This window comes from Castor canadensis, chromosome 6 (assembly GCF_047511655.1).
Source record: "Castor canadensis chromosome 6, mCasCan1.hap1v2, whole genome shotgun sequence".
Lineage (NCBI taxonomy): Eukaryota > Metazoa > Chordata > Mammalia > Rodentia > Castoridae > Castor > Castor canadensis.
Window position 1 is genome coordinate 4,366,587 of NC_133391.1, and position 23,670 is coordinate 4,390,256.

The 23,670-nt window shown below is 57.6% G+C and overlaps 2 protein-coding genes and 1 non-coding gene across 5 annotated transcripts in view; 2 read left to right on the forward strand and 1 right to left on the reverse strand.

Moving 5' to 3' along the window:
- Positions 1–5,924: 5,924 nt before the first annotated feature.
- Positions 5,925–12,989, forward strand: Bri3 (brain protein I3). Its single transcript, XM_020173864.2, has 3 exons — positions 5,925–6,133; positions 6,367–6,469; positions 12,628–12,989. Exons 1-3 carry the CDS (start codon positions 5,986–5,988, stop codon positions 12,758–12,760), a joined length of 384 nt encoding a protein of 127 aa, XP_020029453.2. The 5' UTR covers positions 5,925–5,985; the 3' UTR covers positions 12,761–12,989.
- Positions 12,990–14,046: 1,057 nt separating this feature from the next.
- The window catches only part of Baiap2l1 (BAR/IMD domain containing adaptor protein 2 like 1), a 67,712-nt gene continuing 58,088 nt past the window's right edge, over positions 14,047–23,670 (reverse strand). For all 3 annotated transcript variants that reach the window (XM_074075529.1, XM_074075527.1, XM_074075528.1), the window contains 3 exons: positions 21,928–22,108; positions 14,587–14,624; positions 14,047–14,317 (listed from right to left, as the gene is read on the reverse strand). In XM_074075529.1, coding sequence (XP_073931630.1) covers positions 14,242–14,317; positions 14,587–14,624; positions 21,928–22,108 — 295 coding nt within the window. In that variant the 3' untranslated portion in view covers positions 14,047–14,241. The remainder of the gene's footprint in view (positions 14,318–14,586; positions 14,625–21,927; positions 22,109–23,670) is intronic.
- Trnat-ggu (transfer RNA threonine (anticodon GGU)) lies at positions 22,364–22,436 on the forward strand. The gene has a single exon. It is a non-coding gene; the product is annotated as a tRNA-Thr (tRNA).

The window sequence follows — 23,670 nt, forward strand, 5'->3', positions numbered from 1 at the left end:
TGCATGTCAGCAGAGTTTGCCTTTCCTCCTGTCCATCTGCCCCTTGTCAGGCAATTATGGAACCTTCAAAGGGAAAGTCTGAACTTCCCAGACTACACGTCTACCTAATGGCAAAGATGAAAGGATCCTCCGCAAGCCATTCTCCTCGATACTTCTGGGCAGGGCTGGCCACGCCTGTCTTGTATGCGTGCTTGCTGTGTAGACACTGGGCGCAAGGTCCTCGGCAGCACCAAGGGAGGGCAGCCTGGCACCCAGTGCTAAGTGGTGCCTTACTAACTCTCACAAAAGTCCTTGAAGCAGGTGTGAGCGTTGTCCCATTTTACAGATGGGGAAACTGAGTCCTGTTTAGTGAGGGGTTGAACCCAGGCAGCCTGATCTGTGGGCTTAATCCAAAGACTTCGTGAGAGCCCCACCCTAGCCGGGCAGATCCTGTGGAGGCTGTGGTGGGCATGTGGCTGCAGATGACAAATTCCAGCGTGGCAGTTTTGGGAAACCGCACTTCAGCTTCTCTCGGGCCCTCCCAGGGTCACCTGGTGCAGGGTGCAGAGACCTCAACCGCCCGGCTAAAGACCTTGTGTCATCCATGTGGCAGTGGAGAGCCATGGCTGGTTTTTAACCAGGGAGCACTGGGAGCACGGCTGGGCACGGCACCCTCATGAAGAACCCTTCTGGTGGGGGGTGTGAGGGTGCAGAGAGCCAGGAGGCTTGCAAGTGGCAGGATGGGGACCAGCGGTTGTGAGATAGAAGAGAAGGTGGGGCGGCCTTTAAAAGAAGGGGCCTGGGGGTGCAGCTCAGTGGTGAGCGCCTGCCTCGCATGTGTCAGGCCCTGCAAAAAGGAAAAACAAGCTGGGCGTGATAGCACACACTCAGGAGACTGAGGCAGGAGGGTGGAGAGTTCAAGGCCAGCCCGGGCTACATAGTGAGACCCTGTCTCAAACAAACAAACTACAGGCCCCCGTTCCTACTTGTGGGAGTACAGAGAGAAGTACATGTCCACAGAAAGAGAAGTCTCAGGAATTAAAGGGATGACAGGACGCACTTTTATTATGCTTCTGAACCAAAGACCTAAAGTCCAGGCACTGTGACTCATGCCTGAAATCCTAGTTACTCAGGAGGCAGAAATCAGGAGGATCGAGATTTGAGGTCAGCAAGAGACCCTATCAGAAATATCCAACACAAAAAAAGGGCTGGCGGGGTTATTGACAACATTCGGTTTTGCTTACCGTCGTGACATCCGCCCAGAGAACAGATCAAACTGTGTTCCTGGGGTGAGGGTCCAGGGCATCCAGGTGGAAACCAGTCCAGGATGAGGGTCTGGCTTTAGCCAGCTGAGGGCCATGTCGGGGAATGCAGGACATAGCTGGACAGATGGACCTGCCGGGCTCCTCCTGCTGTCCTGGACTTGATCCTGACACCCCCTCGACAGCCAGTCCCTGGGGACAGCTTGGCGGAGCTGTAGGAATCTGTGTCCCTTTCCTGAGATCTGATACAAGAAGGGCCTCACCCCAGGAAACTAAGGGGAAGACCCAGAAAACCAAACGAGTGGGCGATGGTCCTGTTTGAGGGGGGCTTGGTTTGTGGAATTTAGGGGCCACTTCTGCCTACTCCTGGGGAACACTAATCCTCACTTCATCTGTTCCCATTGTCACTTCCTGGGGCCACAGGGAAAAACCTGACACTGGGCTGTAATCCTGGTGCCTTGTGGCATTTTGTCTTCCCAGGGTGGCTTTACGATCCCTTCTTATAAATCATGTTTGTTTGTTTATTTATTTTGCTTTTTTGAGGTAGGGTCTTGAAACGTATCCCAGGCTGGCAGAATTCTGCTGCCTCAGCTTTCCAAGTGCTAGGGTTACAGGTGTCTGCCACCACGCCCGGCGTGAGCCATGGTTTGTGTCTCCTGTTCTCGCAGTGGGAATGAATCTCCCCGCTCTGGCAGGGGCCATCTCTCTGGTGACTGTTAGTCACCTCCTGGTGGCCAGGCTCCAGGATCAGAACCTGAGAATCTTGGTGCAGAGTGGAATTGTGAGGCTGCATTCTGTGCCCTGGAGACACAGCCCTGCCCAGCTCCTCCCCAGCCCCCAATACCCGCCCTCAATGGGATGACTCCTCCCAGCTGGCCTGGGTCGCTCCTTCATGTCAGCCTCTGCCTGTCCTGTGCTGGAGCATAGGGGGGCGTTTCCTGGCCTGACCTCAGGCTCCCGCCCGCTGCTCCTGGGCGCCTCAGGGGGGCTAGCCATGTCCACAGTGCAAGAAGCAGGTAGGAGGCCAGGAACAAGGTGGAGGTGGAGGTGGAGGGGCCAGGCCGGGGGTCTGGGAGGAAAAGGGGCAGGGAGATACAAGGCCTTCACAGCAGAGGCACCGGGGGCCTCTGGCTTCTTCCCTCTGTCCCTCCACCACAGACCTCTTCTCAGGGATCCTCCCACAGTCATTCCCCAAGCTCACCTGTGGCACAAACTCAAGACCCCAGGATAGCACCATCTCAGAGACCCCCTGTCTTTGAGGGGGGCTAAGGCCCAAGGAAAACCAAGTTCTGGCAACACAGAACAATGGCTGAGAGAAGGAGGCCAGGATCCAAGATGGGGTCTTTGTGGCCCAGGCTAGCCTTGACCCTCCTGCCTCAGCCTCCAGAGGGCTGGGATTACAGGTGTGCATTACACCACTGTACCTGGTTAACCCCAATAAATTTGCTGTCCTCTGACAGAGGGTAGAAAATTAATCTTCCCAGCCACACAGGCAGCTTCCCTACTTCTGGGGTGCTCTTGATCTTTTAAAAATCAGAGATGGCGTTCTGAAATGATCCAGACATATTTCTAGCTTGCAGGGGGGCAGGGCTTCATTGTGGAGGAGGAAGGTTCGAATCCTTACTATCAGCTTGGCTGATCCTTGAGTTCAGTTAAATGTTTACTGAGGGCTAGAGGCGTGGCTCAGATGGTAGAATGCCTGCCTCGAAAGTGTAGGGCCTTAGCCCGGCACTGGTAGCTCACGCCTATAATCCCAGTTACTTGGGAGGCAGAGATAGGGAGGATTACAGTTTGAGGCCAGCCAGAGCAAATAGTTCATTAGCCCCATCTCCAAAGTAACCAGAGTAAAATGTACTGGAGGAGTGGTGCAAGTGCAGTCCTGAGTTTGAACCCCAGTACTGCCCAAACACATGTTTGTCCAGTACTTATGTTCTGATGTTTCCAACACAGAGAAAAGACACTACCCAGCCCCCAAGGGTTTCAGTGAGCCTCGCTCAGTGGGGAGCCAGGGTCTTCCCCCAGCTGTGAACTGGGGATAATAATGTCTGTCTGTCCTGACACGGGGAATCAGGTAGGATGCTAGGCCATGGACCTATGAATCCCCCAGGTGCCCACGCAGAACAGGACAGGTGTGTGGCAGATGTTGGTGTCGTCCTCGAAGTGCCATTTGGACATGGCAATTCTGTCACTCTGGAAGGTAACGGGGCAAAATGTCCCCAAAGAAGGGACATCTGAAGTCTTAACAGTTTAAAGAAGTCTGGCATGCTCAAGTCACACAAGGAGTTTCCAGAACATTCTAGATGGGACCCAGTTGTTCTTGTAACCACGGCCCACTCACTCCCTGCGCCACTCTGGGCACCCACATTTGCATAAAGTTCCCCCGATCAAGAAGTTTTGGTGGGCGCCGGGGCTCAGGCCTCCAGCTACTCAGGAGCCAGAGATCAGGAAGATCTCGGTTCTCAGCCAGCCCGGGCAAATAGTTCGCAAGACACCGTCTTGAAAAAAGCCCTTCACAAAAAAGGGCTGGTGAGTGGCTTTAAGGTGTAGGCCCTGAGTTCAAACCCCAGAACTGTAAACTAAAAGAGAAAAGTTTCCGTGGGCTGCGGTGGCTCGTGGCTCAGGGTAGACTGCTTGCCCTGGGTTACAGCACTGCTCACTCCCCTTAAAAAAAAGAATGAACAAGCTTTGCAGCCTTGCCCCGGCCAAGGGCATTCAGCTGACGTCGCACGTACCAGCGCGTTGGCCTCTGCGTTTGGCCTGTCAGTCTGGATACGTGAGCACAGCCATTAATACTGCAACAGCTCTGTGCGCTTGGGAGAATTGCTAGAGAGCCAGCTGTAGTGGTATACACCTGTAATCCCTGCATTTGGGAGGCTGAGGCAGGAGGGTCATGAGTTCAAGGCCAGCCTGGGCTACACAGGAAGACAGACTGTGTCTCAAAAACCTATATAAAAAATTGTTTGAAAATGTGGACCACGGGAGACTCTGTTTCACTGTAGGAGAATTAAGTGGTAAGGACGGAGACTGAAGGGCGTCGTGTGAGTTTAAGAACGTCTTATGATACAGCTTTAACGGAGACATCGCTGTGTGCCATGTGAAACTCATGCTTAATTTATAAAATAGTTAGAAATATTTTACCTCCTCCGATTGTAAGGCTAACTTACTGCAGGCTGACCACAAAACTGAAATGTTCCAAGTGTTTATCTAAGATAAACATTTAGCAAGTATTCAGCAAATGTTTGGCAAGGTCCTCCCCGGAGCGAGGCACTTGTCATCGGTTACAGTCTTGGAGACATTTAGTTTGCTTCTGCCTTTTTGGGTGCCATCCCAGGATGTGAGTTGCCAGGTGACTGCGTGTGCCAAGAATTTCTCGTGACCGGTTATCAGCGGGTCTCAGCCTCAGGACCATGCAAGGGCACGATCTTTGTTTCTGGTACACTTGGGGAGAGTTATGGTCTCCTGTGACACTTGTCCCAGCCCCCAGACAGGGCCAGCCCATCCCACTTAACCAGCCCCCCTAGTGGGGGCCCCAGAGGAAGCATTTATACACAGCAGTCAAGAGCAAAATTTACTTGTTCTTACGGAAGTGGTAATACTAAACAATTTTTAAGATAGCCATGGCGGTACACATCTGTAATCTCAGCCATTCCGGGAGGTGGGGTAGGAGGATCTTGGTTTGAGTCCAGTGCAAGCAAAGGCACAGCCCCTATGTGAACCTCAAGTGGTAGAGAGGCAAGCGGGAGGCCCTAAGTTCAAGCCTCAGTCAGTACTAACAAAGATTAAAAATGGAAGTATATTTTGCAGGGACCAAGTAACTCACACCTGTGACAGCAGCGTGTGTGTGTTGTGTGTGTCTGAGAAAGAGAGAGGAGAGAGAGGGGTGGGCAGGTGTGTGTGTGGGACAGACAGACAGACACCTTAGAAAGAGCCTAAACCAGTCCATAGGATTGTTTTGCACCTGTGGTGGTTGGCACCTGTGTCTGTGGGAGGCCATAGGACTGCAGTCTGAGGCTGGCCTAGGGCAAAAATTCCAGGCCCTATCAGAAAAAAAACCAAAGCACCCCCTCCTGCCCCACAAAAAAGGCTGGAGATGTGGCTCAAGCGGCAATTGCGAAGCCCTGAGTTCAAATCCAGCTCCACCAAAACCAAAACAAGACTGGGGAAGTCGGGGACGCAGGGCAGGTGGGCACTTTTTTTTTTTTTTTTAATAATCAGTGGCCACAGCCCCCGTAAATGGCCTAATGTGTCCCAAAAGGAGAGGTCACAGAGGCGGGGTGGGCCCAGTCAGGACAAGCGGAGGGCGGCCTGGGGCCTCACCCGCCGCATGGGTGGTGGCCTCGGAGCACGGCGGGTCGGGGACTCTGCTGTCGCGCTGGGTAGGGGAGCCGCGGCCCGCAGAGGTGGACGAGCCTATGCAGCGTGTAGGACTAGCGCGCAGCACCGCTTTGCCCGCGCCTCTGAGCGCCACGTGGTCCAAGAGCCGCCGAGAGGGGCGGGGCGGAGCGCGGAGGAGCCGCGGCCTCTTTAAGACGCTCATTTGGCCCCGCCCCCGCGCCCCGCCCCCGCGCCGCCCCACGTGACCCGGGTGTTGTGACCGGAGGGAGGGAGGGCGGGGAAGCCGCGGCGCGCCCGCCCCGCCCGGCGCGCGCCTCACTGGGCCGAGCCGCCCGGCCGCCGCCGACCCCGCCGCCGTCCCCCGCCGGGCCGAGGAGCCGAGCCGGGCCGGGCGCGGGCCGGGGCCGCCATGGACCACAAGCCCCTGCTGCAGGAGCGGCCGCCCGCCTACAACCTGGAGGCCGGCCAGGGCGACTACGCGTGCGGCCCGCACGGCTACGGCGCCATCCCCACCGCGCCCCCGCCGCCGCCGCCGCCCTACCCCTACCTCGTCACAGGTGGGCCTGGGCTGGCGGGGCCGGGGCGGAACCGGGCGCGGGGGGCGGGGGGCGGCTTCCCGGCCCCGCGCCGCGGGCACCCGCTCGGCCCGGGCCTGCGGCGCGCCCTTCCCGGCCAGGCCCGGCCCGGTTGCGGTGAACTTTGTGTCGCGGGCGCACTTGGCACCGGAGGGCGGGGGGGAGGGCAGGGCGGCCGTAGTGACAGTGTCGCCCCATTCCCCCTCGCCCCACAGGGATCCCCACCCCGCACCCCAGGGTCTACAACATCCACAGCCGGACGGTCACCCGGTACCCCGCCAACTCCATCGTGGTCGTCGGAGGCTGCCCGGTGTGCAGGTGAGTCCCGGGGGGAGGGGCGGGGTCCCGCCGGGGACAGGGACAGCGACAGGGAGCAGCCGGGTCCGCTCGCCCCAGCTCTGAATAACTTGGGGGACACTGGGCTCCCCGTTCCTAGGGCGCTGTGTGCACTGGGGGCTCTGGCAGCCCCCAGGGAGTGGGGTGCAGAAATGTGAACTCGGGGACCCGCGAATCCAGGCCCTTCTCCCACCCCCCTCGGTTTTTGCAAGTTTTCGTTCTTTTCAGGAGCGCCCATACTTGACCTGGGTGGCCGGTGTGTCTGAAGAGCGGGGTCGAGTGGCCCTGGGAGCGGCAGCTGTGAGGGTCAGGAATCCTGAGCCCGACTTCACTGCTGGCCACTAGCTGGCCCAGGAGACCCTGGTTCTTTGTTCCCGGCAGGAGCGTTTTTTCCATAGCCCCAAAGCGGGGACAGGAGCTCGGGAGGACGGGGTTTGGAGGTTCTGGGGCAGCGGACTCGGGACTCACGCAGGAGGTCAAGTGTGGTCATGAGTTAGGAAAGCTGGGTTTGGACTTCATTTCAGAGGTGTGTGTGTCCCTGTCCCCGTCCCCGCCGGGCCATGGGATTTCACAGCCCTGGGAACAGCTGCTGTCCCTCTCAGCTAACCTATGTGTCCGGTAAAGGGGAGTGTGGGCCCTTCCCCCACCCAGGAACCCCAGTGCACACCCAGGCTGGGGTGTCTGACCTTGCGAGCGATCGTGGTCCCACTAATGCTTTGGCCTTTGGGGCAGGAATTGGTACCCCCCCCTCCCGGTGGCTGTTTGGTCCAAGGCACACAGTGCGAGTTTATTGTGTGCTTGGTTCTTTGAAGGAGGTGCTGGGTCTGGGTGAAGAGGAGGCATGGCCTGGGGGTGGCTCACCCCGATGAGCCAGGGGGACAAGATGGGGTGCCCTTTGCAGAGCCACTGGGAGTCCTTCTGGAAGAGTGCATGATGAGGTGGGAGTTGGGAGGCTGCTGGCGTTTAGCCAAATCCTGTGGGCTTGGAGGCCTGCCATGCCCAGGGCTCTCTGTCCCAGCTCAGCCCGGCTGGAGCACTCCAGGGGAGGGGTCTTCGAGTGATATCCCCAGTTTAAGGAGGGGTGTCCAGCTGAACAGAGGACGGAGGCCGTGCCTGGAGGGGTTTGGCTGGGCTTCCGTGACTGTCAGTGTTGTCAGCCCTGCTGGCTACAACTGGGTTCTCTTTTCCCATCAGGGATGGGGTACCCGGGGAGAGGTCCGTGACCCTAAGCTCAGAGGCGGGGAGCCTGTAGCTCAGTGGTGTGGCCAGAGGCAGAGGAGGCCAGGAGCTGTGGTGGACAAGTGACATCCCAGGGCTGAGCCGCCACTGGCTGGCCTGCTGGCAGGGGGGAGGGGAGGAGGGAACACTTTCCCTGACCCTTCCCTTTCTCTAAGAGGCCCCTTGTGTCATTTCCGAGGTTTGTGGCTTCTGCCAGTAGGGCTCCCCTGTCGCCCAAAGTCTAGAAAACATCAAGCCGCACCCTCTGCCCTCTGGGTTCTTGTGGGGTGCTGCCTTCATTTAGGAACTGGTGGCTTCTCCTGTGACACTGGGCAGTGATGGCCAGCATAGAGGAGGCTGGGGCCTTTGAGGACAAGTTTTGGGGTGCTCAGCTCTTAAAGCAGGGACCAGTGTCTGGGCTGGGGGGCCGGATGTCAGGCAGTGAAGGCCCTTCTCACCGGGACCCTCATACCTGGCGTCCCTCTCTCCTCTCCAGACCCTCTGCTGCTGGCCCCGGCTCCAAGGCCACCCCCACCATTGCCGCAGCAGTAACTTTGGGTGATGCTGGGTGTGGGGCATCCTGTGCCCAGGCAGGGGAAGGAGAGGGGCAGCCACAGGAAGGGCGGTGCACCGCCCTCAGGTTTTGGGGTGGGGGACATGTGTGCCTTGCTGCCCCTCGTGACAGTAGAGACCTGCCCCGTGTAGCATCAGCTTCTCACGTGACCACACTTTCTCCCTTTCCAGCTCTAGCCTGCCAGGCCGTGTCCCTTCCCTCCCTGGTGGCTTGGCAGGGATCTGCCCGAGTCACACGTCTGTGATTCCCTCTGAGCCAGTCTGCCATCCTGCCCGAGCCTCTGCTGAGCTGCCTGGCTCCATCTTCCCTTTTTAGCTGGTTTTCACCTCTGTGGCTGGGTGAGGCTCATGCCCCACCCCCCAGCCTCGGACCCCCTGGTGTGTCTGCACTGGTGCTGGGCCTGACAGCCTTGGCGGGGGGGGGGGGGGGGGGGGCTGTCCCTAGGTGCAGGGTGTCTGCGGCCTGGCAGGGCCACCCTACACTGCTGGCCAACAGCCCAGGTCACGGGTCACAGGTGCAGTGGGCATAAGCCGTGGAGGGCCTGGCTGCACCAGTGTCCTGCTGGGTCCTTGCATTGGATGGACATTTAGTTCCGGGTGACCAGAGAGGCAGGAGGAAATCCGAGGGGCTGGTCTTGGAAGGCAAGAGAAAAATCTCTTGTCCTGGTCACGTGCCCCACGCTCGGCCCTCAGCCAGTGCAGAGGCCACCCAGTGCCCTGGGAGTCCCTGGAGGAAGTGGGGAGAATGAGGGGACCATGAGATGCCACAGAGCTTTGGGTTGCTCCCGCTACTGCGTTGAGGGAATGGCTGTCCCTGGGCTGGGGTGGGGGACTCAGACTTTGGCTCAGCAAGGCAGTGTTGGCCCCAGGGACTGGGGTGAGACCTGCTGAGCTGTGGGAGTCCCCTGGCCTGGCTCTGCCCTGCTTTGGGAGGTCCTACTGGACTGTCACTATCCAGGCAGCTCCCCTTGCCCCGTGGGGGGCTTTTTGGCATGGACACCCTGAGTGACATGTCACCCTGCCCTAGCCCTAGTTTTGGGGTACAGCCGGGTTGAGGGGAGGGAGAAGGTCCTCTTTCTCCCAGGAGGGGGGCTCCACTGAGCCTTGAGGCCTCCTGGACCCCGCTCCTGAGCTGAGGCCTGTGGGGCGGGGTCCTCTCCCACTGGGGCCATGACTGCAGAGCCATCTGGGCTTCTCTTAAGATGGTGGCCTCAGGTGTGGGGCTGGGCCATCGTCGTGCCCGTGGAGTGGGAGGCTAAGGACACGGAAAATCCTTTCTGGCGGTTACTTGGCCTTGGAACAGGGGACTGCCTGCCCTCAGGCAGCTTAGGATCTGCCTGTCCCACCTCCTCTGCCCACTTCTGTCCCTGGTGACCCCTCCCAGGGTCCATCTGTGGCAGATGTCAGCAGGATCCAGTGGCCACTTGCTCTGTGAGATTCACAGCAGGGCTTAGACACATCTCAGAATTAGTCAGTTCCCCAATTCTCCAGCTTCAGTGATCCTCCCTGACCCTCCCTGCAGGGACCTGTCGCAAGGATGGGGGCAGGGCCGCCCGCACTGCTGGAAGGCGGGGTTTGGAGTCTGAGCCAGATGATAAGAGTTGAGGCTTGTCCTGAGTTGGGCTTTTGTCCCCAGGGGACATCCCCCCTGCTGGGTTGAGATTGGCCTAGAGACCACACCGTGGATCTCAAATCAGATGGTGGCTTTTAAAAATGTGACTTGTGGCTTGAGTGTCCCCGAGACGGTCAGTGAGAGAGACTAAAGAGCCACACACAAGCTCAGGCACGTGGTGCCAGGGTGAGTCTGCAGCAGAGCTCTGCTGGAGTTGGGGGTGAGGGGGTGGAGTCTCGGGGTGCAGGTGTGTCCCCTGGCTCAGAGCCAGCGCTTTCTGAAGTCAAAGGTCTCCCCATCCCATGGGCAGCCCGTGGGCTCAAGTTCTCACAGGACGGGATGAGGATCACAGATTGTCATTGTCATTGCTGAGCCTGGGGTGGGGGGGGTGACCCGGGTCCCACATGGGTGTGACTGAGGGGAGCGGCCGTGGCCATGAGTGCAGTGGGGAGGCAGCCCAGGGAGGCCATGCTGTCCTGTGGCATCTAGCCCAGCACTTGTGACCGAGGGTTGGCAGGGGTGGCACCAGCTCCCAGCTCAGCTCTGGCAGGAGGAAGTGGGAGCTCTGGGCTGGGAGCCTCCTGGGTTTGAAGGCTGAGGGCTTGAGTTGTCCTGGTGCCTTGGCTGAGACAGTGCCTCACTGTGCCCAGGCTGGCCTGGGACTCGGAACCCTCCTGCCTCACTCTCCCAGGTGCTGGGATTACAGGTGTGCACCTCTATGCCTGGCTTATTCTTTTTGAGTTCTCCATGCAGTTGCAGGGCTGAACACCTGAGGCGTGGGCTGTGAAGGTACTATCAGCTCAAGCAGCTGTGACAGGGAGCCTGGATGGAGAAGTAGGGGGAGGCAGGTGGGGGCTGCTGCCTTTGAGCGCTTCACACCAGAGGACAGTAGCAACCTGTGTTTGTGACACCTGAGACGACAAAACGCTGGGTAGCATGGGGGAGCCCATCCCACCTGGCTGGACACCAAGGCCCACCGGGCCTGGCAGCACCTCCTCGGGAGCAGAGCCACTGAGCCAGGCATCCGGGCCTCTGCATTCTCTCCTCAGGAGGGTTTGACCTGGATGGTGCAGGCCAGTGTTTCTGGGAATTTCAGCTGCTGGGAAGAAACAGAACGGGGTGCACCTGGCTCCCTGCAGCCCAGGCCTGATCCTGTCCATCTGTGCCTGGGGATAGCTGGGCCTTCTGCCAGCCTGACCCCTGACCCCGGGTTAGAGAAGCCCCCAAGGCTGGGCTGGGATGCTGTATGCAGTCTGGCTGGGTGGAGGTGGCCTCGAGGAGGCCAAGGAAATGTGGTGACCTCATGACCTTGTACTTAGGAGGGGACACTTTTGCAAGATTCATACAAGAAAACTCCTGATTCACTTTGGAGCAGGGGTCCCTTTCCCCCACAGAGCTCATGGGGGACAGGCTGGTGGAAGTACAGCGGGGTTCACCGTCCACCTGTCTGTCTGTCCTAGGTGGAGGCAGGTGGGAGGTGAGCATTCAAGCAGTTACACGGAGACTCTGAGACACCCAGCTTTTATTTGTGCACAGCCTGGGAGCAGGCCGTCTGTGATGCTGTCACCTGCACTGTTTGAGCTTGTGTTCAGGCCGGGACTGTCCTCCCCTCTCCACCTGGTGGGCAGGAGGAGCAGGGTTCCACCACTGTGCCTAAATGTCTTAGCAGCGTTTTAGACCAGGGGAAGCCCCTCCTCACCCTCCTCTCCCTTCAGCCAGCTCAGCTGTCACCAGAGCCCAGAGTGACTGAACAGCCCCCACCTCGTGTCCTTCTGTCTTGCCCTGACTTGTTCCCTTTTCTGCCCCAGCAGTCTGTCCTCTCCAGGGCCCTGTCCCTGTCCAAGCAGCCGCCTGAGTCCTGGGGAGGAGCTCATTTGAGTCTCATTTTAGCTTCAGCCAGCTCTGTGTCTAGGACTTTCCAGAAGGAGCCTAAAGAGCAGGGCACCAGGCTTTTTTTTTTTTTTTTTTTTTTTTTGGTGGGACTGGGATTTGAACCCAGGAGTTCACACTTACAAAGTAAGCACTCCACCACTTGAGCCACATCTCCAGTCCTTGTTGCTCTGGTTATTTTGGAGATGGGATCTGAGAACTATTTGCCTCAACTGGCCTCAAACTGTGATCCTCCAGATCTCTGCCTCCCAAGTAGCGAGGATCACAGGTGTGAGCCGCTAGTGTCTAGCTCTTGAGTCTTTGGGGCTCTGAAAAGACCCATATACCAGGTGTGGTGGTACATTCGTGTCATCCCAGCACTCAGAATTGATGCAGAAGGATCAAAAGAAGTCCAAGGCTGGCCTGGGGATAGCAAGACCTTGTCTTAGAAAAAGGAAAAGATCCTTGAATCTGCTGGTGACCTGTGGTCTGTGCACCTGTGCGTGTGGCAGATTCTGGGTGACATTCACAGTGTACTCTGCACGTGGGAGGCAGGCTTGACTTTCTGAATGCAAGGCCTTCCAGACACCAAACCCCAACCCCCAACCCCCAACCCCCAACCCTGCCTGGGCACGTGTGACGTTTTCCCGTAGGGACGGAGAAGGCAAGCTAGCTGTCCAGCCCTGAAAGACACCCGGGGTAGATTTGGTCTGGGGGTCTCGTCTTAACGGATGCAGGAAGTTTTCTAGGAGCCAGCGTTGGCTCAGGTCCCTCCTTCCTCTTGAGGCAGAGGGTGTGGCAGTGGGACGTCAGTGTCGCCAGCGCAGGCTGGTGGCCCTCGGAGCTAATGCTGCCTCTCTCCCCGCAGGGTCGGGGTTCTGGAGGACTCCTTCACCTTCCTGGGTATCTTCCTGGCCATCGTCCTGTTCCCCTTCGGGTTCATCTGCTGCTTCGCCCTGCGGGAGCGAAGGTGCCCCAACTGCGGAGCCACCTTCACCTAGCGGCCACGCCTCCCAGTGGGAATGGCACACTCGTTTCGATTCCGTTCTGGACTGTTCTGAAAGCCAGGTGGGGGAGTTTCGTGTGCGAGCGAGCGTGGGTCGCAGAGGGGCAGCGCTGTGCGCCCGGGCTCAGTGGCCACTCGAGAGCGAGTGCTGCTTCTGTTTTTTGCAGTCTTCAATTTGAGAACGGCGACAAATACAGTTTTAAATAAATGAGATTCATACCGTTGTTCTGTGCTGGGTCCCATCTTGTCCCGTGGTCCTCGGCCGGCTCCAGAGCAGGGTTGCAGTTCGTCGTGGACATCCAGCAGGACACCTGGACGTGGCAGAGCGTGTGGCTCTGGCTGGGCACCCGAGGCCTTAGCTCCCTGGCCTGTTCCTGCACCCAGGTGACAGCGCCAGACAAGCGCAGGAGCTGGAGGCCAGGGTGCCTGCCTCCCGGCTTTCCTGAACTAAGGGACCTGCCCTTGCTTTTCTGGAATGGCCACCGAGCTAACGCGAAACATGCCTGTGCTCTTTCCCGGCTGGGGCTCCTTCCCCGACAGTGCGGCAGGACCCCCGCCTCACGGCTCTTGAGGCTGTTGGCAGAGGCCTGGCAGTGTCCCTCACGGGCACCTGCGTGTGCTCCCGCGAGTCTGAAGGAGCCAAGGTCACTGACACTGGAGCGCCGCCCTGGGCCCTGCCCCATTTCCAGCTTAGACAAGGGATGGGCCGTGACACGGTGAGGGGCCTGCCCCTCCAGAGTGGGTCCATCCAGCCCCGCTCTGCATGCGTGAGGTGCCAGGCTGGGACACGCTTGCTCCTCTGGTCGCTGCTCACCTAGCTTAGGAAGGGCAGCACACGGAGCCCTCAGCTCCACGTGTCTCCCGCGTGCCAAGACACAGCGGGGATGGAGGACCTGGATGGGCCAAGGCACATGTAGCTGGTAATGTGGCAATGTCACAAGTGCTAAGAACAGCTGTCGTGAGGGCAGGCGCAGTGGCAGCAGTCTGCAGCTCTAACCCAGCAAGGATGGAACCTCTATCTTGGGAGCTCCACGTTTAATGAAGTTTAAAATTTCTAAGCTAAGACTTACTAATTTAATATTAGGCTTTTTGTAATTCATATTGATTTAAATGATTTGCAGGCCAAGATGCAAACTTGTACAGTGTTTCTCGAGCTAAGCTCATCGCACTAGTTAAGATGTGTTTTGTCTGATCTTGTTTGCAGCCAGGTGCAGAGAGCAGTCACGGAAGCACAGGTGTCCCTTAGGCTGGCTGCTATTTAAAAAGACATAGACGATACAGTGGGGAGAACCAAATTTACTGTTTTTGGGGTAGAACAGTAGGAGGCAAATATCTGAAATGACTGAACTGGTCACTAAGCTATTCTAAAGACAGAAACGTGTCAGCCCAGCTGTGCTCCACTGATCTGTGGAGTAGGGGATGATGGTGGTCACTGCAGGCGAGGGCTCCACACACGGACAGCCAGGGTCCTTGGCCTCACCGGATGATTGGCGCCGACCGGTCATTTGTCACCGTTGGCCGGAGTTTCACAGTAGCAAAGGGGTTTTCTCCACTGTAGGGAAGGAAAGAGCTCCATCCAGAGATGCTGCTCCCGACGGGTGACATCCCACAGCCCGCCTTCCCCCACAGGTCCCCATGGCGACCTCCCTCCAAGGGAGCATGACCATGGGGTCATTCTCTCCTTGCTGTCCCCAGCTCTCCAGGTCCATTCCCCAGAATGTGTAAAGCACATTCTGTGATGGCACAGTGGCCACGGCGTGCGTGGTTCTGCAGACACAGCCTTCGCAGGCTGGGCCCTGCGGAGAGGACAAGGACACATACCTGAGGAAAGGTGGCTTGCCGTTCCCATCTGCATCACTCTGTGGGAGAGACAAAGGGGACGTTTATGGAAGGCTCATGACATGGTTCTCTACTGGGGACGGAACCCTGGGCCTCTGCTTGCTGGGCAGGTGCTCTGCCACCCCAGCACCTTTGCTTTTAGTTTGTTTTTCAGATAGGGCCTCAGGCTAACTTTGTGAGGCTGGTCTCTGATGGACGTCCTCCTGTCTCCGCCTCCTGAGTCGCTGTGACTACAAGTGGCCCCAAAATTGAGACGTTTTTAGTAAGACCTGGAGGTAAAGACAGCAGAGGCAGTCTGTGGCCGACTATGTGAGGTGCAGAGGTGTTTCTCTAAACTCACTCAACGGGACAAGAGAAAACCACCCCAGTGTGGCGCGGCCACGGTGCCTGCAGGTCAGCCTGTCTCCCAAACTCAGGAACTCAGATCTTAGTGAATTAAACATTGAGCCACGGCCACAGGGACCAGCCACAGCAGAGAACAGAGTGTGGCAGACTCGGGGGGAAACCGCGGCTCTTGTGCTGGGAGCCATGATGACTGTTTTGCTGTTTGAAAGCTGCAGCGCTGAGCGACAAGAAAACAGCAAGTGATGGGGGGGGGAGGAGGAAGAAATGACCCAAGCCTTTGTATGCACATATGAATAATAAAAAGAAAACAGCAAAACCTGTTGCTTTGGGGGCTGACGCAACGGCTGGAGAAGGTGCAACCGCACACGTACACCCACGGCACTCGGGGCCACCTCCCAGACCCGGGGAGGGGGTTTCCACAGGTCACAGGTGGCTGTCTGCACCACCACTACTACCCACACGCAGTCACTCAGCACCGCCAGCAGAGGGCAGGAGAACACCATGTGACCCAAGGGAACCAGGCTGCCCCCAAGTCCCTAGAAAGCTCTGCCCCTAGACAAGTGCCTGACTTGCCGGGGCCAGCCCTGGGGGCGAAGGTGAACACCAGGACCCCTGGTGGACATCTGCAGGAACCTGGACATACAGACTCACAGCCAAAGATGGACCTGAGATCTGTCCTCCCTGGAGGAGCCGAGGGCTGGTGGCGTGAGGCGCAAAGCCACTGGCCGGCTCACCCTGTCCCCGTAGGACTGGGGGGGGGCTACGAAAGTGATTCCTCCCCATGGGGCCTCGCCGCCTCAGCAAGCTGCAAGAGACACCACCTGCTCTGACTTCCACGTTGCGTGGTAAGAGCTAACTCATCGTGATTGTTGTTACCTTTTTAAAACACCACTGAGGTGTGAACCCAGGGCCTCACATTTGCTAGGCGGGTGCTCTACCGTTTGAGCCACTCCCCCTGCCCTTTTAGCTTTAGGTATTTTCAGCAGGGTCCCTTGTTTTTGTCCTGATCTGGCCTTACATCAGACCCTCCCATCCCTGCCTCCCAGGTAGCTGAGCTCGCAGGCGTGTACCACCACACCTGGTCTGGTGGTTGAGGTGGGGTCTTGCTAACTTTTTTACCTGGGTTAGATTGCTCAAACCTCAATCCTCCGATCTCCACCTCCCAAGTAGCTGGGATTACAGATGTGAGCCACTGCGCCCAGTTAGGATTTGTTTTTAAAAAACACCAGGAGGCCCAGCGATTGCGGGCTCAGATGCTGGCATGACTGGGTTGCCAGGAGCAGTGAAAGCCCCAGCCCTGGAAGAAGTCTCCTGGGAAGGGCGGCCTCGCCCGCCCAAGGTCACCTTGAGCCACACCCAGCACTGCTCACCCTGCCCTCCGCTGCTGCCTCTTCACACTGGAAACCACCTCCTTCTGTCCCCTCTTGGGGCCAAACTGTCCAGCCATCAGGGAAGAACTCACGAACGGGGGCGTGGGGCACTCAGCCCACCCAGCCTGAGAGAAAGAATCTCAGCAAATCCTTGACAGTAGGTGGCACGAGGCCACACGTGCTGTGGGAGGGAGGCGAGCAGTAACCTACGACAGACAGCCTGAGGCCCTCCAAGTGCGGCGCAAACCCTGGGCCCCAAAACCCCACTCCAGGTAGGAACACAGCCACCTGGACACCAGAGTGCTCTGGACAGCCCTGTCCTCCAATGGCCCAAACTGAAAACACCCAAATGTCCACTCAAAAGAACGCCACTTGACTCCCATCCAGACGGGGACAATTCTGGTGCTGGAGGGAGGGGTGGGTAATGGTGTCCCGGGCTGGGAATGGCCAGTTTCTTGGCCTGCTGCTGACCGTACAGTCACTTCATGAAAACATCTTGCAGGCTGGGCATGGTGGTGCACTGAGGCAGGAGGATTTCAAGTTCGAGGCCAGCCTGGCCTACGTAGCAAGATCCCATCTCAAAAAAACCCAAAAGACCCTTAGTGTACTTTCCTGTATGTGGCATTAATAAAATGTTTACTTTAAAAGCAAGCCCAGGCAGGCCCCTGACTTGCGGTCGGACTTAATGGGTTTTGGACACGGCGTTCCCTGGTCTAGAGCCCCGTCAGCCCCACAGTCCTGAGGGGAAACGCAGCCCCTCCACCTCCGGCCACGTAGGTTCTCCAGCTTCCTTCTGATGGGTTTATCAGGACGGGCATTTCCCTCGACTCCACGGCCAGCGCTTCCACACCACTGGATGCAACGGCTTTGCCCTTCATGGCGACCCCACAGTCTCCTCACTGTCCCCCAAGCACCCTGCTGTGTCTCAACCACATAGCTCCCACTGCGTGGTTGGCTGACCGCTGTCCCCAAGCCTGCCAGGCCCCTGCGGTGGGGGCTCCATGCCACGGCACACAGGGCCTGCTGCACACCCTTCCCTTCCTGCAAGCCAGCGTTGCTGGACCCAAGCTCAAAGAACAAGACAGGATGGCTGGGCTGAGCCCAGGTGCTTCTGGGGCTGGGCAGGCCACTGTGTCATGTCCAGGGCAGGGAAATAACCAAGGGGCAGACGACGGACACAGGACATACCTGTGACCCTCCCCCAGTGCAGACATCCCAACTGCCTACACAGCACAGAGCCATGGCCTTGAGGGGACCTCTTTTCCAGATGACAAGGGGTCCATCAGCTGGGAACCCCCCCGCACTGTTCATGCTGCACACAGGAGGCCCGGCCCTGCGAGACTGCTGAGCGGGAGACACAGAAGGCACACGGGGTGACGAGATGGGGCTGATCAGCCTCCCTGGATGTCCCCTCTGCGGGACAAGACAGCCCTTCCTGCCCGTGGCTGTACTGGTCTCCGGCTCCACTTATGATGGGCTCACCCACCCTGCGTTCTCACATCCGGGCACCGAGGTCTGATGGGAAAAGCCAATGGCTGGGAGTCCCCGCCCTTCTAAATGGAGGCCCAGGGTGGAAGCCCAGGCGTGGCACTTGCACAAGGGCCTGGCATGCTGTGAGAGGCGGCTTGTGTGTGGGAGCCAGCCCTTTAGTCCTTCTTCCAGGCTGGCTCTCAGATGACCCAGGGAATGCTGGGGCCCTGCAGCCATGCCCCGGGAGCACTGGGGAGAAAGAAGCTTCCGGGACCTTCTGGGAGGTGGGTGGGCTCAGGAACACCCTGCCCTGCGGAGGGCGACTCCAGTACTGGGCTCACGCCTGAGCCTAACACCAGGGGTAGGAAGAAAACCCTCCTCGTGTGGCCAATGGCGGCCATGTGTGAGCCATACTCAACCACTGCTGTCAAGGTCCCCATGTCACCAGCTCCCTTGACCATTTCAGTTCAGTAAGGACAGTTTGCCCATTTGAGCATTGAGCTGGACTGTGTCCCCGTCCCGAGGGCTGCCAGGTCCCCTTGTGGCCTCAGCGGGGAGGATTGTCATCTTTTGAGCCTGAGCAAGGGCACATGCTTCTCGGCCGTGACGGATCGGGTTTGTAGAGGCCACTGTTCATAGGATCTGAACTTCTCCACGTGTCCACAGCCGCCGCGCGGGCAGGACAACCCTGCATCACCTCCACCTGAGTCACAAATACACCCGCTCCATGCACAAAGCACGGCTCTGCGACACACAGAGGGTCGAGGTCCCTTCTGCTGCTGGGAACAGCCATCCTGCCCGCTTGGACCAGGGCCGGTGCCCTGCTGCTGCCTGGGTGACCCTCTAATCCCCCACAGTGGTGCCTGGGTCTCTGCGTGGGGCACGGGAGCAGTCTAGTGCACAGAGGATCTGAAACCCACTTCAAACATCGCTTCTTTCTGGGGGTGGCAGACATGGATTGTAAGCCCAGCGGGTAACCTCACCGTGTCTGGGAGGCACCTGGACTTGGGGTCACTGCCTCCTGCTTGCTTGAGAGAGAAAAGTGGCTGTCCTCAAGCAGTATGCTCAGGGGTGGGGGCCCCCAAGCCTGTCCTGTGGCCTAGGCTTTCACAAGGCAACTGCTGTTTTCTTGTGACTTTCACTCCCTGGTATTCCCCGTCCTCCGGGTCAGAACGCAACACAGCAGCTTATGCAGACGGGGGCCTGGGGAAGGCAGGGAGGAGGCTGGATGCCTTGTCGGGCTCCGCATGCAGACGCCCGGCCTCATCCTGCTGAAGGACTAGGGAAATGGCTGTCATCTTCCGTCCAAGGACACAGAGCCTGCGTGTTTCAGTTTTTACACAGGACCTCACCAAACTTAAGACTATGCCCCGTTACAGAAATGAGCTGTGACTGCCCCGTGGACTTTAAAGGGAATCTCACCTCGGCACACACTTAACTGTCTCATAGACAGTAAGGTCAAAGGTGAAGATGTATTAAAATTGACGTCTGGGTACTTGTCCTTAGTTCTATCTTCAAGGTGGGACAATTTCTCCATTTCATTATTTCACAGCAGTGTTTTGGACAAAACATCCTCTCTCCACGTTTCACACAGCAGTGGAGTCACAGCACAGGTGCCCGGTGAGAGACGCTCTTGTGCTGCCCACGTTCCCACCTCTCCAGCGGCAAGTGCTTCAGGAAGCCCGAGTTAACTTCCTCCTTAACGGAGGAACTGCTACGAGGCAGGCCTCCCAAACACTTGCATCTTCTGTTATTTAGATGTGTGACTTGATTTCAGAAAAGAAAGGTTTTCCTCCTTTCAGAGTTGCCCTGCTAGAGTGCAGAGTACTAACGCATCACGAAGTGGCTCCAAATCTGTAAACTGGAGCAGAGCAGGTGTGGCCCCGGGGTCATGACAGAACAGTGGCTTGTCTCAAGTGGGCTGCACAAGTCGGGGTCACTACTGCCGCCTCCCTCACCGGTCTACTGCCCAGCCCCCTGGCCACCTATGGAGCCCACCAGGAAGACAGAGCCAAGGGACAGTGTGGCCCAAACCCTCAGCTGGTCAGACTACAGTTCTGCCCTGGCCCCCGCCACCGGCAGGCCCAGGCGCCCAGCCCTCAGCACTGGCTCAGACGCTGTCCTCCAAGAAGCCTCCCCGGTCTCTGCATCGCTGTGCGATTCCTGGGCCTGTCCCAGGGCCCCGCACAGGAAGTCAGCAGACGCATAATGGATGAATGCTAACGCGAGTGTCTCCTGGCCTCAGAAATCCCCCAACCCAGGCCTTCACAGGTCCCTTGGTGGCGTTACAGAAAAGGTAGGCTTGGTCATGACCATCTGCTGTTATAGGACTACAGCTGCTGTCAGCCTCTCTGCTGCGGTTGGCAGAGTGGGTGGCAGGGGAAATCACAGGTGAGCCTGGCAGAGGCACTTCCGTCGACTTGCGGCGCTTTGCAGCATTCTAACCAGAAGCGACACGGAGCACCTTCCGGCTGCAAGTCAGAAATGGGGACCTGGGCCCACAGAGGTGCTGTGGGCAGGGGGCTTGGGGAACAGCTCTGCCTGAGACAGGAACTGCTGCAGCCCCAGGACAAGAAGGGGGCAGCAACTTCTAGGAGGCCACAGAGCACAGGACACCTCTTGCAGGCAGCTTTGCCCTCCAAGCTAGGGCCCTGGGGACAGGTAGAAGGTTCAGAAGGTGCCAGGCGTGTTGGAGGCAATTCTCCTGATGCTGATTCGGAGGACAGAGGTTTAAAGCTAAAGCCAGGTCACATGTGAAGCACCAACTGCTAGATAAGGAGTAGGTTACGACTCTTCCAGGAAGTGAGAAGCTGTCAGCGCCCTCCACTGAGCTCCAAGCACATGGTAAAAATACCGAAGCTAAAAATGCGTTTTCACTTTGTAAATGGTGCTGCCTGGGTGCGGCTCAGTGGCAGAGGGCTTGCCTAGCATGCACAAGGCCCTGGCTTCCATCCCCAGCACTGCAAAAAAAAGTAAAATTAAGAAAAAAAAGACTGTTGATCACAGATGAAATGAGATAACAAAACAGCAAACACGACCACAGGCGCTGACCAATTTCCCAGAAACACAGGAGAGAACCAGGTACTTCACTTCTGTAATCCCAGTTACCTGGGAGGCAGAGATAGGAGGCTCATGATTTGAGGCCAGCCTGGGCAAAGAAAAGTTAGCAAGACCGTATCTGAAGAACAGGCCCAGCTTGGAGGCCCAGGCCTATAATTCCAGCTGTGAGGGCAGCAGGGGTAGGAAGATGGCAGTCAGGCTGACCCAGAGCAAAAGGAAGCCCCTACCAGAAAAATAAGCAAAAGCAAAAGGGCTGGGCAGTGGTCCAAGCTGTGGAGAGCCTGCCTAGCAAGCACGGAGCTCTGAGTTCAAACCCAGCTTCCTTCCCCAGGTGGCTGACCCCCTCTTGTCACTGTCTCAGGTTACACGTCCCTTCACCTTGGAGAAGCCTGTGGCTATAGCACCGCCACATGCAGCCCACCTCCTTCAGGATACAGGGGCATGGCTGGCACTGCCCCTCGGTCCCCCAACACAGGTCCTGAGGCCGGGCTCCTTCGGCCACATCCCGCCGTCCTGCTCCAAGGCCCGTCCCCCACCTCCACCAGGTCTCAGTGGGAGTGAGCAGCAAGCCCCAGTCCCAATCCCAGGGCGCCCCACCCAGCAAGCCTCACCTGTCACATGCACCCTGGCTGTCCCTATCCCACTATGTCCTCACCTCGTCTGAGCTCATAGCACGGCTTTTATCCTGGTTTATTTTCACTATCTGCTTCCTATCACTAGGACAAAAACGCCAAAGGAGCCAGAGCCTGGCTTGTCCCCCTGCAGTGACTGGGAGCCACGTCTGGCTGTCCTTAGGGTGGGTTAGGACCCTGCACATTGGTTGTACAAAGCGAGCTCTGAAGAGAGGTGAAGTGGCCACTTTGAACCTCAGGCCTCTTCGGAAAATGACAGGAAATGAAGAAACGCAGAGGAAGGACATTACAGAATGCAGCGGTGACAGAAGCTACTGTGTAAGCCGGTGTCAAGTGTCAGGAACAAGATACAGTAAAAATGATGCAGGAAGGGTACAGGTTTGGGAGGACAGATGAGAAAACGCCCGGCCCCCCCTCCAGGGGGCCTCGAGTGGACAGACACTCACGGAAGTCGTGGCCTCTGGCCTGGACGCCGGGGCCGAGGCTTTGAAGGTGGTGGTGGTTTTGGCGTCTGCTCTTTTGCCGGCTGCCCCGGTGGACAGGCACTCCAGGTAGTCGGGAGGGGGGATGACCACACTGCTCTTCTCAGTCAGGTCCACCGTGCTCACGCTCCTCATGGGTGCGGGGCTCCAAGCCGAAAGTTACGGAGAATTAGATAAGGTTTGTCACTGGACCTCCAGCACCCCATGACAAAGGACTATGGTGACAGTACAGCGTAGAAGTCAAAAAAGGACATGGAGGGCCAGGCGCCAGTGCTCATTCCTATAATTCTGGCTGCTCGGGAGGCAGAGATCAGGAGGTTTGAGGTTCAAAGCCAGTCAGGGCAAATAGTTCTCAAGACCCCATCTTGAAAATATCCAAGACAAAAAAAAAAAGAGGGCTGGTGGAGTGGCTCAAGTGGTAGAGCGCCTGCCTGGTAAGCATGAGGCCCTGAGTTCAAACCCCAGTTCTGCCAAAGAAAAAACGATTATTTAAAAGATGTGACAAAAGGAGAGGAAAATGGGTTTAATTAGGGGCTGGCTCATAAGCAATTGAACCTAAGTACATCCATAAAACAAGGAAGGGTACTGTGAAGTCCTGAGCAAGCATTGAGCACTTCAGATTAAAAATTTTCAAGACTCAGAATTTTCTTTCTCTGAGACAGGATCTTGGTGTGTAGCCCAGGCTAGCCTGGAACTTGAGATCCTCCCATCTCAGCCTCCAGTGCTGGGATTACAGGCATGTACCACTACACCTGACAAGACTCAGAATTTTAACATCCTGAAAACGACACTCAGTTCTTACACCTTAGCTATTGTGCTATGGATAAATATCAGAGATGGCGTCACGGGACACTGGACGAGGACTTGGGAGACTCCACGAGTGGCATTTGAGGATGTGCCTGGACAGCCCAATGGGCTTCTGAGACAGGGAGCCCTGAACATGGGGTGGTTTTGAGGGTAAGAAGGAGTTGAATTGGACATATCACTTCTGAGGGCCCATGGGACAGCCAAGTAGAACTACCTCATACACATAAATAGCCACACCTGGGTCCAGTCTCACCTCTGTCCTAGCAAGTTCTTAAACCTTTCTGTCTTCAGTTTCCTCATTTTTAAAGTGAGATGGGTCCTATCTCAAGGCGTGTTTCAACTGTGCACACTAATAGATGTGGAGCACTTCGGATGGTCTCTGAGTGACACTTATGGCACAGTCTGGACTGCATTACAGGTTTGGGGGTTATCAGCCCACAGGTGCCAGCTGAGGCTTGTTGGTGTCACTGCAGCCACAGGAGTGGATAAGACGGCCCAGAAAGCACCCACAAGGACAAGGACTGAAGACAGACCCCAAAGAGCACCAACGTCTGAGTCGGGGGCAGAACAGAGGCCGACAGAGGACAGAGCAGGGGCGGCGGGGGCGGCAGATGAACAAACGGCCCTCGGTTGCTCGCGTCCAGCCAAGTGGAGCGCTGCGTGTTACATAAAAGTGGGGCTGCATGGGCTGAGGACTGGGGAGGGAAGGAGGGCCGCCCAGGGGCTGCAGGAGGGTGAGAGAGGGTGGTCTGCGCCGAGTGTCATCACAACAGGTGGGCAGCAAAGCCTGGGGCACGGGACCACCGTGGTCACTAGAGCAGCCAGCGGTCTCTATTCCACGAGGGCTGAGCTTTTGCCTCAGGGTGACCATGTATCCTACTTTATAATTGTTTTCCTTAT